The sequence below is a fragment of the Aaosphaeria arxii genome (genome assembly GCF_010015735.1).
Source record: "Aaosphaeria arxii CBS 175.79 unplaced genomic scaffold BU24scaffold_1, whole genome shotgun sequence".
NCBI lineage: Eukaryota > Fungi > Ascomycota > Dothideomycetes > Pleosporales > Aaosphaeria > Aaosphaeria arxii.
Genome location: NW_022983474.1, coordinates 5,580,320 through 5,593,947, shown reverse-complemented (window position 1 = coordinate 5,593,947; position 13,628 = coordinate 5,580,320). Strand labels below are relative to the sequence as shown.

General features: G+C 48.7%; 5 protein-coding genes across 5 annotated transcripts; 3 read left to right on the top strand and 2 right to left on the bottom strand.

Moving 5' to 3' along the window:
- Positions 1–1,878: 1,878 nt before the first annotated feature.
- On the bottom strand, positions 1,879–2,928 carry BU24DRAFT_458253 (uncharacterized protein; the record flags this gene model as incomplete). The annotated part of the gene is made up of 1 exon (XM_033531613.1): positions 1,879–2,928. One exon carries the CDS (start codon positions 2,926–2,928, stop codon positions 1,879–1,881), a length of 1,050 nt encoding a protein of 349 aa, XP_033390736.1.
- Positions 2,929–4,337: 1,409 nt separating this feature from the next.
- On the bottom strand, positions 4,338–5,768 carry BU24DRAFT_363679 (NAD(P)-binding protein). Its single transcript, XM_033524218.1, has 3 exons — positions 5,058–5,768; positions 4,658–5,010; positions 4,338–4,609 (listed from the first exon to the last, which is right to left on the bottom strand). The coding sequence occupies exons 1-3, from the start codon at positions 5,461–5,463 to the stop codon at positions 4,460–4,462; spliced, it is 909 nt and encodes a 302-aa protein (XP_033390735.1). The 5' UTR covers positions 5,464–5,768; the 3' UTR covers positions 4,338–4,459.
- A 181-nt stretch (positions 5,769–5,949) lies between these two features.
- On the top strand, positions 5,950–7,243 carry BU24DRAFT_363674 (uncharacterized protein). Its single transcript, XM_033524217.1, has 5 exons — positions 5,950–6,128; positions 6,185–6,414; positions 6,475–6,590; positions 6,642–6,832; positions 6,894–7,243. Exons 1-5 carry the CDS (start codon positions 6,012–6,014, stop codon positions 6,969–6,971), a joined length of 732 nt encoding a protein of 243 aa, XP_033390734.1. The 5' UTR covers positions 5,950–6,011; the 3' UTR covers positions 6,972–7,243.
- Positions 7,244–8,022: 779 nt separating this feature from the next.
- Positions 8,023–9,547, top strand: BU24DRAFT_339463 (MFS general substrate transporter; the record flags this gene model as incomplete). Its single annotated transcript, XM_033523182.1, has 4 exons — positions 8,023–8,154; positions 8,209–8,336; positions 8,390–8,707; positions 8,758–9,547. The coding sequence occupies 4 exons, from the start codon at positions 8,023–8,025 to the stop codon at positions 9,545–9,547; spliced, it is 1,368 nt and encodes a 455-aa protein (XP_033390733.1).
- A 1,761-nt stretch (positions 9,548–11,308) lies between these two features.
- On the top strand, positions 11,309–13,135 carry BU24DRAFT_430726 (uncharacterized protein; the record flags this gene model as incomplete). The annotated part of the gene is made up of 1 exon (XM_033529829.1): positions 11,309–13,135. One exon carries the CDS (start codon positions 11,309–11,311, stop codon positions 13,133–13,135), a length of 1,827 nt encoding a protein of 608 aa, XP_033390732.1.
- Positions 13,136–13,628: the final 493 nt, after the last annotated feature.

Sequence of the window (13,628 nt, the reverse complement as noted above, 5' to 3'; positions counted from 1 at the left end):
GATAGTTCGGCATATAATTGAGGAGTCAGATCAAGGATTTGCGCCTACGAAGCAGAGCGTGCGCGAAATGGCTGATACTCTCCTGCGAGCACGCGGCGCAGAGCCAGTTGGCAAGAACTGGGTTGATAACTTTGTAAAGCGGACTCCGGAGGTTAAACAACGTTGGAGCCGTCCATACGACTATCAGCGAGCTAAGTGCGAGGATCCAGCGATTATCAAGCGCTGGTTCGACGTAGTAAAGGAGTGGAAACAGAAGTAGGGGGTCGTTGACGACGACATCTATAATTTCGACGAGACTGGGTTTATGATGGGCAAAATTTTATCACAGATGATTATCACAGGCTCGGAGTATTCAGGCAGGAGAAAGAAGATACAGCCTGGTAACCGTGAGTGGGTTACTGTGATTCAAGGCGTAGGAGCTGCGGGGCACCTGCTACCACCCTTCGTCATCTTTGCGGGTAAGGTGCTCATCAATACCTGGTTTGAAGATCTACCTCGCGATTGGGTAATTGAAGTAAGCCCTAATGGCTGGACAAGTAATCAGCTTGCTCTTGCGTGGCTAGAGCACTTTGATAAGCATACAAAGCAGAAGACTATCGGAGCGTGTAGGCTGCTCATAATCGACGGCCATGAGAGCCATAACTCACAGGAATTTCGAGACCGCTGTAAGGAGAAGAATATTAAGCTTCTCTTTATGCCACCGCATTCGTCTCACCTGCTACAACCCTTGGATGTCGCATGTTTCTCGCCGTTGAAGCGCAGGTATGGCGATGTGATCTCAGGCTTGGCGCGCAACCGTATCAATCATATCAGTAAAGAAGCCTTCCTACCTGCGTTTAAGAAGGCGTTTGAGCAGGCATTTACTCAGGATAATATCCGATCAGGGTTCAGAGGTGCTGGATTAGTCCCACATAATCTAGAAGCTGTGTTATTAAAGCTTGATGTGCGAGTACGGACGCCTACACCACCACCTCGCAATACAATCGCATGGGAGGCGCAAACGCCGCGCAACGCAAAAGAAGTAGAGGCGCAGAGTACTCTCATTCAAAAGAGGCTTCAAGATCGCCCTAGGTCCTCAGCAAGCTCTTTAGATGAGAAGATCCACCAGCTGAGTAAAGGTGCTCAGCAGATAGCCCATAATATGGCGTTATTACAGGAGACAGTTAATCGCCTTCAAAGTACAATTGATGAGCAGAATAAACGTAAGAGCCGAAAACGGCGGTATATCCCACGCGAGGACATAGCAGAGTCTCAAACTGTGGGTGAGATAAGTGATCTACTTGCGAGGGACGAGTGTGAGGATAGTAAGATGCCTGCGAAGAGGGTGCGCGGTGAAAGGCGCTGCGGGCGATGTAAGGAGACTGGGCATAATACACGCACCTGCACGGCCGATATTGAGTTAGAGACTGATAGCGAGGCTTCTGAAGAATAGATTAGCTTATTAGGATTTTGATTTTACTGTGATAATAGACTGTAATAAGGTTGCGATGTTCATAAGCTTAGGAAAAGGTGCCAGCTCGCTTGGGGTGCCAGCTCGCTTATGAAACACGTTATTTTCCTAAAGAAAATATGAATTTTAGACCAGAAAATTCAAATTCCGAGAAGAAACTTGAATTCAGGGAAAGAGATATCAACTTAGGACAAGAGTATTTCAAACAGGAAAAGTCAATCCAATTTAGAGGAAGGAAATTCAACAGAGTAATAACAACAACCTAACCAAAAGAGAGAGGATACGTGGCCAAAGAAAAGAGTTCAATTGATTCATGACCCAATAAACGACTCCAGTGCTCGTAAGCTGCAATGTGAAGGTGCTAGTTCAAGGGCTATGAGTTGATACTCGGAAGTGTCGAGAATGATGGTTACTATCAAAATTGATGATCATCGATCATCACAATCATCTTCTTCGAAGGGAGAGATATCTTGATACAGCCGTAAGCAACGGTGCGTATCGTGGTTCCCGATAGTTTCTGGTCTCTCGCCCCTTTTTTTACAGTGCTCGCAGCTAACCGGGTTCTGTTCCGGGATGCACTCGTGCTCGAAGTGGTCGCCAGCAGCATTGCAACGGATGCAATATACATCATGGCCAATCTTAGTCATCGCCTTGTTGTTGAATGTGGACAAAATGAGACTATCGACAAGGCCGTGGTTTAGTTCTCTCTCTTCAGTACGCGTTAAATCGCTTCCGAAGCGGTCTTTGCAGTCGTCGATCATAGAAGCGGCGCATAACATCGTGAGGGCGGCATTGTTTCCAGAATTATGAAGATAGTCTTCGCCCATTGGTTTCTCCTTGCCCAGCGGCTTCATATCGTTCTCCAGTATAAGGCTCGTCAGATCAATATCGCGAGATCCACGCCAGGGGTAGTGCTGAGGCGATTTCGCCATCTCTTCAGTATGCAAGGTCCGAACCACATGCGATATATTGGAAATATCAATCTCCGCATCGACCAGGAGATCGTGTAGTTTGTCGGCATCATGGCTAAGGAGAACAACAGGGCAGACCTCAGGGGCGTCTGGATGATCCGTCTTATTGATCAGTTCTGTGAGGACAGTCGAAACTTCATTCCTAGCAATCCACCGACTCCAACCGAATCTGAAACCTTGAGGATCGCTCTCGATAACAACATTATTAAATAGATGACCGTTTTCGCAGATTAAGAAATTCATCGGATACATATGTTCGACGAAAGATTCTATGGTTGTCTGTCTCGATCCGTCCTGGTGAGGCTGGAGGGTGGCTACATCCAATACAGTGACTCCGATCTCAGTGAGTTTAAGAGTATCGGACTGGACATGCTCGGAATCGATGCTGATAATTCGAAAATTCAACTGAGGGTTCTTAAGGACGTATGAAAGGGCGTCCAGATCTGACTTAGCGTCCAGAATATCGGCAATTTTGGCGAGTGTCTCGCCATCCAGATTGACTGGCATGCGCGGTGGTAATCGTAAAGTGGCACATGGACGTTTTCCTGGCGACAGTAACTTAGTACCTGACCGTTTTGGTGGGTGTATTATCATGGTATTTGAGATTGACTAATAGCAGAGTAAGTCAGTAAGGTTCAAAGATCCTCGATGAGTCTATTATTCGTATATAGATGTAGAATATAATTGAAGCTTGGTGATGGCGAAATTGTTTATTCAAAGGGAATGGAAAAGTAATAACTCACCGTGAAATCTATGACTTGGGACTCGAGGGAATAGTTGGACAGTGTTGGACAGTATTATTATGGATGGATGAAGGGCGAGATGAGCGCAGCTCTTTAACCATTAAATACCAGCTGCACAAAAGTTCGACACTATCAATTTGAGTCAACGACCTTTGGGGCGGTCAAAATTGGTTGAGGTGGCCAAACACTGTCCATGGTACTGGTGCAGCGCAAGCAACATTATTCGCACTCCACGTCCAATGACTTCCATAACACTGCCCTATCCGTAGAACTATCAAGCCATTAACCAAAGCCAAGGGCAGCGTAATCCAATTTGAGACAGTCTACACTTCGTGTGTGTGTCTCTTTCTGTCTTGCCTTCAATATTGCCACCTCTTCTCACTGATAGCGCCATAAAATGGGTGCGGTTGAAATACGAAAATGTTAGCAGTGAAGGGAGTTTGTCTCATTACAACTGTCTAAAGAATACTAAAGCGTTATCTATTGGTACGAAGGAAATAGAACACTCAGGTTGTATTGCGCACTAGTCACTCATTTTGTCTTATTATCCTAAGATTTCCACAGATATTGCGTCGCGGCATGTCTAGTACGAGAACGATGTGCCAATGGAGAAGTATTGCAGAACCCAATAAATGTGGAAATAGTAGACATGGATACTTGATATGTTCCCCCGATAACCATGGTACGCTTTCCAGGCAGCCTATTTTGCTATCCCGTGACCCATGCAACATGACAATGCATTTCTGCATTTATCTGAATCTCTTGAACAGGTCTCCGCTGCCTCCCTATAACGACAGGAGATCTAATTGTCGTTCGCTACAGACGTTCAGACAAGGACGACTCATTGATCAGAGTACAAAACAGCGATGTTACACAAGACAGATGACTCGTATGTATTTCCAAAGCAACCAATCCTTTCAAGCAGCATATATTCCGCAATGCTATGACTGTAGCAAATCCAACACAACCACATTGCATTACAATTTCTAATGTGTCGCCCTGTGTATTTCTGACGTGGCGTGCTAGTACACCATCATCTGACTTCATATATGGAAATAACCTTGAAAGACTACAGTCGCTTCGGTTTGTTCCCCCAGATGGGAAGGAACTACGATGAACATGGAAAATAAATATTGTGGTAAGTAGATAAATATATGTGTATTCAGCGTATCTAAAGATGGGATATCTGGCGAATGACGGAATGAACAAGCGACAGTAGATCGAAAAGCGATTGAAGATATGAAATCAATCAAATGTTAGGACAAGACCACAGAAGAAAATAAAAAAAAGGACAATCAAGCTCGTGCTTTTGGCAGAGGATATCCGCCAATGTCATCGAAGAATTTGCCTCCCTCGGCCATGACATGTGCGATCTCCTCGCCCAGCCATTGGGTTGTTAGGCCAGTTCTGGTAGTTTCAATTTCCCGAACCATCTTGCCGGCAACCTAAACACTGTCAGCTACATCTATTCTGTGGATAGAACTATTACTTACCATAACGCTATGACCCTTACGCTGAGGATCGGTACTAGTCTGTACGATCGCTGTCGCCACGTCTTCGACAGTATTAGCTGGTAATCCCCTCTCTTTCCACTGTGCTGAGTAACTACCGGTAATGTGAGTTGGTGTAAAGAACGGTGCAACAACATTCAGGCGAATACTCGACTGAGCAGCCACACGCTGGGACGAACGAGCAAGACCGACGACACCGTGTTTGGATGAGACGTAGGCGACGACGCCTGTGCCGCCAAAGTATCCAGAGGTCGATGCTATCAGAATGACCGAACCACGAGCTCCGTCAGAATCAACGGGATTGGACTTCATCGAGTGCAACGCTAACCGCAGAGCTTGACAACAGTTAGCTTCGAATGTCCTCGATCAACCAGATACTCACTATTCATTGTTCCTTTAAGATTGATGTCGATGACGCGAGACGCATCGACCAGCTCTTTAAGCTCCCCATTCTCATCCTCTTCGAACTCGTAAAACTCCCTGCTCTCCATGATACCCGCATTCGCCACGACGACATCGACCTGGCCGAACTTCTGCTTGGTTGTCCGGAAGAGGGATTTCATGTCCTCCCAGTTGACGATGTTCGTGGAATGGAAGATTGCCCGGCTTGGATCGGGAAATGATTTAATGATTTCTTCGGCTGCCCTCTGGGCAAAACTCAGGTCTGCGATTACCACATTGAAGCCGTTGTGGTAGAACTCTCTGATCGTTTGTGCTCCGATGCCTCCTGCACCGCCGGTGACGATGGCAGTTTTGCGAGAGCCATCTGCTCTTAGTGAGGTTGACATTACGTTCGGTCGTGATTGAGGTACCAAGGAGGGAATAAGCTTCACGAGAGTCTTCAGGGTCGATTGAAAGAGGTTCCGGACGAAAGGGGTGTTATGGATGAGGGGTGAGGGGTACGACTGATGTGTATTCGACACTGTTATGTCTATTGACGGCTGCAAGAGGCCCGGTATTCTAAGACTGCATCCGATGGCGGGCCTAGATAGTGAACAGCTAATTGTCTATTAGCACGCCTTGAGGTGGAGTCCAAAAGTTGAAGATCTCGGGGAGGATACCATCCTCTCCGAACGAGTCCCGTGGAGTAAAGAGTGGAAAGCCCCAGCGTTCTGGTGGATACAAGCCTTAGGTTGGACCCCTCTTCCCAATCTAGTGCATTCCCGGCATAAAATTCCCGGAAGGGTTCCGACGCCCTGACTTGCTTCCGAAAGCAGCTCTCAACCGATAGGTCCATACAACACGATGGCAATTCTTCTTTCAACCCCTCCAGTGCAAAATTTCCGCTTCAATTATCAATCTGTTTCCGAATTGACAAAAAGTCAAGAAACACAACATGCCGGCCTACGTCCCGAAAGACCCAACTGAGGAAGAGGCACTGGAACTTTTCAAAGCGATCGAGGAGAAATTCCCCTCAAAAACAGTTGCAAATGACAAGTGGTATATTTTACTGGTATGTTCATTGTTGGATGATTTCACGATCGGATCGGAGGTCTGATATTCGAATAGTTCTCTACGATGGTGGGCGGGGGCCAACCAGGATTTGCACCTACTCTCTACAAGTATTTGATCAAACGGCCCGAGTATCAAACATCGGAACAGAGAAAACTCCTCATGCGACGAATTCGAGAAAGTCTATTGAAGCTTGTCTCCATTGCGGGCGTTTGCAAACCCCTCGAGGCAATATTTGACATCGATGCCGCTACAGCACCCGAGGACAAGGATTATTCGTTCTCAAGGTACCATTACCTGTCCCCAAGTATCAAAGCGCGCAAGAATAATACTGAAAATTGCCCCAGAGAAGGATGGCAAGCCGATGAGGCAAACTTCAAACGGGGCGCAGTCTGGCAAGACCGCCTCTACAAACACAACCAAGCATCAATCGACAACGTACTTTCCTCACAACGAGATTTTGGTAAGTGCTCAACGATTAAGCATCTTATTAGCCGATTAACGGAAATGGCAGACTGGGTTAGCAAGAACATCACCTACGGCCTGTACTTGTCAGACCACTCGATTCTCGATGACGTGGACACAGAGTTGGTGGTGTTAGGAGGCATCATGATTCAGAATCTGCCGCGCGAAACAGGTTGGCATTTGCGAGGTACCCGGAGAATCGGCGTGAGCAAAGAAGATGTGGAGACAATCCAGCAATGTGTATGTTGCGTGATCTTTCCCCTCTTCTTCTCTTGGCCAACCTGCTAATTGAATGCGATAGATTGAGCTAGTGGGAGACTTCTGTTCTGTTCCACTCCACAAAGTTCCCCGGGTTGCTGATATCGAGCACGAAGTCTGAGAATGTAAAGTTTATGTTTAGTGTGTGCATCCGATGCCGCCATCTCGATGGCTAGAAAGGTTGTTCAACTATGTGGGGATAGATAGATTCCGGTTCCCGGAAGGGAGTGCGGCTTTAGATGCACGGCCTTGTTAGCATTGCAATTGTTCGAAGAGCCTTAAGCTAGTGACAAACTTCTCGATCGTGTCTTCAGAACTACGATAGCGTGGCCTTCTCCGTTCCCCACGATCGCATCTCCACAATCTAAATACATACCTCGGACTGTCTTAATTAGCAGTTGCCGATAGCTAGAACAGCGAAATGAAGGCAAGTTGAGAAGCGGTTTACCGATTAACTTCAGACAAACGTTACCTGAGTAGCCGATTCTGGAACCAGATGAACCATTGAGGATAGCAGGCGACCAGGCCCTCTTTGTACTTGCATATACATCCCCAATCATTCCCAGGGCCATGCCACCAACATGGGCCCAAATTTCTTGCCATCATCGTTCCTGAGTCAAGGTATACCCAATTGCGATTGGTGGAAGCGCTAGAGAGAAGAGTGCGTTCACAGCCACGGGGACTCTAACGCATCTCCGAACGCATCCTTTAAACAGCCCACCTGCGACACGAAACGGATCGCCTTACGAGAAAAAAGGCCGATGCAGTATAACCCACATTAAATGGCTGTGGATAACTTGATCCGCACTTTTGCGGGGAAAACCATCGTCTAATGACGATTCAGGCGATGCGATCACAAAACCCCATGGGGATTCTGAACGTTTGAAGACGTCGAGGATGGGTCGGTGGCGTCGCTTAGGGAGCTTACCTCTTCTTTGGGGTGTGCAAGCAAGCAGGCAAGCGAAAACGCTAGGATGCTGGGTGCCCTTGGGACGGGCCCTCCTGATCGCCGGGCTGTTTTCTATTTATTCAACCTTCCCGTCCTTCTATTCCTAATATCTTTACTTCTCGTATTGGATCGTCTTCTTGTGAAGTCGTCTTTCGAATATCCCCTTATGGCTGAACAACACAACGACTTGAAGGTTTGGCCCGAGAACATCGAGAACGTCAGTATGGCCGACGAGAAGACACCCACTGAGTCGACCTCCTTCGTCGAGGACTCGGACGAGGAGAAGAAACTTGTACGAAAGATCGACATGTTCCTAATGCCCACCATCTGGGTACTGTATTGTTTCTCGTTTATGGTAGGTGATCCTGCCCTCAAACAACCACCGTAGAAAGACTCACATTGAATGCAGGACCGAACCAACATTGGCAATGCCAAAGTTGCGGGAATGGATAAGGATCTGGGCCTCACGTCGACACAATACTTCCTCGCAATCGTCGTTTTCCAGGTTGGATATGTGATTGCTGAAGTCCCATCAAAGTTCGTCTATCCCTAAAGCCATGCGTGGGACAATGCTAAAAGTAACCCTTCAGCATGATTTTGTCACGAACGAGACCGTCACGATATGTTCCCTTCCTCATGTTACTGTGGGGTTCAGTGGCCGCGTTGATGTCCCTTGTCAAGACTCCAGCACAGCTACTGGGAATGAGGTTCTTGCTTGGCGTCATGGAAGCCGGGTTCTCCCCAGCTGTCTTGTTTATCATTTCCTCGTGGTATCGAAGGCATGAGCAATCGAAGCGCTTCATGTGCTTTCTTTCTGCTGGTATTCTATCTGGCGCATTCGGTGGAATCATCGCTGGTGCAATTACGAAAACAATGGAGGGAGCACATGGAATTGCAGGATGGCGATGGTTCGTCACATAACCCCCACTGACCCTGTTTGGAGCTAATTGAATTGCAGGCTCTTCATCGTTGAGGGTGTCGCTACTGTTGGCATTGCATTCATCGCCCCCTTCTGTCTGCTCGACTATCCCGCTACCTCGAAGCAGTTGACCCAAAGTGAACGAGATCTTGCCGTTGCACGTCTCAAAGCCGATGGCATCACCTCGGGTGGGGCGAACGGCGAAGTGGCTGAAATATCGCACTGGCTCGCTTTCGTCCACGCAGTTTCCAACTGGCGCCTTTGGCTTCTCTGCGCAGGTTACATGACCATCATCGGATGCTATTCCCTCTCATACTTCAACCCAGTGCTCGTCTCTGGACTGGGATACAAGGGCTCAGAAGCACAGTACATGACGGTGCCCCTCTACGTTGTGGCCTTCGCCATCGCCGTCCCCAGCTGCATTGTTGCCGACCGTATCCCTCGTTTCCGACCCATCATGGTTTGCGCAGTCCTTGTTGGTGGCTCACTTTTCTGCGCCTTGTCTGCCGGGATCTACGCTTACATCCCTCGATACGTCTTCCTCTGCTTCATCAATAGCGCCATCTGGACGGCGAATCCACTCTCACTATCCTTCGCATCCGTTTCGATGGGTCCCTTGCACCCAGAAACCCGTGCCGTCAGTCTTGCGATTCTCAATGGCATGGCTAATCTTGCGCAAATCTATGGCAGCTACCTGTTCCCAGCCGAAGACGCACCCAAGTATCTCAAGGGCTTCGGAACATATTCTGGCTTGTTAGCATTCGGAGCTGTCGTCTACGTGAGCGCCTTCTTCCTGTTCCGGAGGAGTCCCTTCAAGGCCAGGACTTGATGATATCCCACCAGAATACCCAATTGGATAACTTCAAACGGCGTTTGTGTGTAGCATTATTTGTCATGTAGATTATTGTAATGAGTTGTTCCAACCTCCCAACAGAGAAACGTTGTTGCATTGCATTATCGCCCCACCTGCTCGTATTGCACCCTGGGCTAGAAGTTGATTTTAAGATTTCAGTATGCGGAAATTGAAGCGAGCGAGGCCTCCCATTGGGAGCTAAGGAAAGCCCTCCGCCTGGCCTAACTCGACCGTTACTCGCTCCCGTTCCACCAAACAGCCATCTGTGTACCACGGTCCCAGGTTTCCCAAGACTTTTTACGACCCTGCGTTGGAGTCCAACTCAGCTAACGCTCGATAATATTGCAGCCACATACTTTTCTCTGTTGGTATGAGGTGTCGATATCAAAATCTCTTCGCGTCTGATAGTAAGTAACCTTGAGGCGCGGTAAATTCTCCCTTCGCTTCATACTTCATCCTGCGCTAGCATGCTTATGAAGCGTTACTATCCCAGGAGCGATTTCGCTTACCTGACATAGTCGAGCATTATTCAATCTGCCGCGTAGCAATGATCACCATTCATTAACGTCCTTCAGAGCTCAGTTGCATTGGCATTGTTCGTCCTACGGACACCGGTGGAGGTAAATCCGCTCATAGCTTCGTATACTCGACTCTTGCACCCTATCACCCTGCCACGGAATCACGTCCCGGTTCAACCATGCCAATTCACGAAAACGAATCCCTGAACAGGGTCTTTCTCAGATTTACATTCTTGCCCTGCGCCCGTATTCGACATCCGCTAAAACGTAGCGTGTCCAGTAACAGTATAGGAGCGTGACGGTTCGGTCCATGATAGTCCATGTGAGACGAATGCTCAAAGCCTTGTGCGCAGAAAGCCCACCAACCTTATTGTTCTAACAACGCTCTGCCACGGGATTGTTTAGAGATTGGCTGGTGCGAAAGGCCGCCATCCAGGTCTGGAAGTCGAGACATCCGGAGGCGCATGTTTCGACCTTCTATATGTAGAAATTGAGATGTTGAGTGAGGCTACTTATGATATACCGTGGAAGTAGCGAGTGTCCACTGCACGGTTGATAATATCAGATGATCTAGACAATTGCGATCCAGACTGGAAGATTCGAGTAAATCTGAAGATGTGATGCATGTGATGTATCCAATTCTCCGTGATTCTGTGAGATAGTATGTGACATGGTGTCCAACTGGAGATGGATTCCACCAAAAATGCAGTCGGTGCGCACGTTGATTCTTTGGACTTGTTAAGAGGCTCTTCAATATCCTTTATACGCCGTGGTGGATGCTGCGCAGTTCGAGGGATCCGTTGCATGGTCGAGTAAACCAGACAGATTTGGTCATTTTGGGTTTAGTGGTCCCCGCATCCGGGAATCGCTGTCAAAACCCCCAAAACACGGGTGGGTGTCCGCATCCCCCAACCCACCTTGACTCCACAACACCAAGCTCTTTTTCTTTCCTTACTTCCCATCACCTTTGCTTTCGTGATCGCTCCACTAATATGCTATGACAAAACGAGCGTACGATCACGTCGGGGCTCTGCAATCAAAGCCGGAAGGGTTGGAATTTTTCGCTGGCACTGACGGCGCTCACAACGTCAATGACGGCGAAGATGGTACTTCTCTCAAGAAGCCTCGCGCCTTCATGGCAACGCTTGCATGCGATAACTGCAGAGCCAGAAAGTCACGCTGTGACGAGGATCGCCCAAAATGCGGATACTGCAAGGCGATGAAGTTGGATTGCGCATATCAAACGCCCAGACCGACGAAGAAGGACCAGTCAATGGCAGTCGCCATTAATGCCATCAGACGATTGGAAGCCAAAGTCGAGGATCTCACCACGGCCATCAACACACAGAAGAGTTCCCAGATGGCCCCTCCGCCGTCTATTGATCACCGTTCTCCAGCTTCCGTCATGTCCCAACCAAGTCCTGGAATAACGACCTCAGGAACAACATTGTCAGCACCTCGGCGTGCCAGTGAGTACGACAATGGAACTTCACCACGGACTACCGAAGGAACTCCTGGAGACTATCCAACATTAGGAACGGGCAATGGCAGGGTCCAACTGTCTTTTAGCCAGCATGGTGTGGCAATGTGGCCGGCCATCAGACAACTCCTTCCACCAGCCTTTTCGGCGGCTCGCGATGCTCTTTCAAAGGATTATGTCGTGGACATTGAAAGCCAAAGGCCCCCTTTGCCCATGATCATCGACGTGCCTATGGACGCCTTTTCCGAGCAGTGGCTCACCCGTTTACCGATCTCTGTGATCAGGGGCCTGGCGAATGCCTATTTCGCCGTTTTCCATAGGAGTAACCCCGTCCTCGACAAATTCTATTTCTTCTCCCACACTCTGACCCAGGCCATGGAGAACGACTTTGGCTACGACATTGAGACAAGCTTAGTGCTCGTTGTGCTCGCACTTGGTTGTTTGGCCGTGAGGGCGCACGAAGAAGGGAACTTCCCTCTACCGTCGAGATATGCGATGGTTGGGGAAGGCTTCGTCCGCCCAGACTGGTACGAATACGTCTTAGACGAGCCCCCAGGCCTGAAATTCTTCAACGAGGCACGAAAGAGGTTTGGATTCCTCATGTGTCAGAGCGATCTTCAGACGGGGCAGTTCTACATGTTGTCGACTTTGTATTATGCTCAGATTCTGCGACCATTCGACTCGTGGGTCACTGTCAATCGCGCTGCTCTCTGCTGTGTGACTATACTCAAGCGGGTTGACAGTATCAACTTCGATGAGTGGGAAGGCGACATGTTTGTACGGCTATTCTGGAATACGCTCATGTACGAGGTCATCATCACTCAGGAACTCCTTTTACCATTGAGCCGACTGCTGGAATGGGAGACTGATATGCCGATACCCAAATTCACACCAAGTCCACGACCTAAGACTTCGATATCTGGCCTTGTGATAGATGAGGACGACTCCTTTTTCAACTTTCACTTCCTAGCTCAAGCAGCGCATCGCATCATCCTCACGCGGTTGCGGTACAACATGTATCAATTTTCTGATAAGGAGGGCGCTCCAACAGCGAGCATGACTGCCGAAATGCGGCATCAATTGGAACAATGGCGGACGAACCTACCACCTTCGTTACAATTTACAGACGACGAAAATCTTGAGCTCTCGCCCAGCCCAGCACATGTTTTCGCAAAGGCGATGCTCCGAAGTCGCTATTTAGTGGCCAAATTTCACCTTGGCCGACCATTCCTGTACAAGGCATTGCACTACTCGCCTGGCCAAATTAGCGACAACGAGTACCGCGAAATCGCCGATGGCTTGAAAGGGGGCATGTATTGGCCGACAACAATGGGCCTATGTACACAGATGAAAGCAGCGCTGCCATTGAAATTCGGCTGGTGCTCGCAATGTTTCGGGCAAGTGTTGATCATCCATGCCGTGGCGCGTTCCCCCGATGCGAGACTGAGGGAGAGTTTGCCGGCCGGATGGGAGGATTGGGTGAAAATCATGGTGCAGCTGATCGAAGATTGTGGGAAATACAGCCCAGGGCTCGCGCAAGATGCGGCATTGTTGCGCTTGATCTAGGCAGAGGGAGACGAAATGATACGTTGAACTATCCCCTCGCAGTCATTGTAATAATGAGATCTACGAGATAGAGGGGTCGCCCCCCTCGCGCTCTGGTGACGATTCCGTAATGGGACTCGGCCCATTTATGGTTCAGAATCCCCAACAAAGTACTTTCAGGTGACCATTGAAACCAGAGGTAATGTGGTCCTCGTCGCTCTTCTATCGGGCGGATAGAGATTGGGTCGACCTGGCAGTCCCACGTTGAGGCAAAATTCCTTATTACTCCTCGCAATGCAATGCGGGGGGCTACCGTGGGAAACGAGAAAGCCGAGTAGAGCGATGGAAGTTTGGGTGCACTCTTCATATGCATGCCTGCGTTGCGCGCTTGAGTATGTGTCCTGAAGTATTCTCACAGGGTTTTATCGGCGCGGGCATTCTGATGATCACGAGATATACCAGTCCGAGTCGACATTGATTACGTTTTTCAATATTAGAGTTGTTTCTTTTCTGC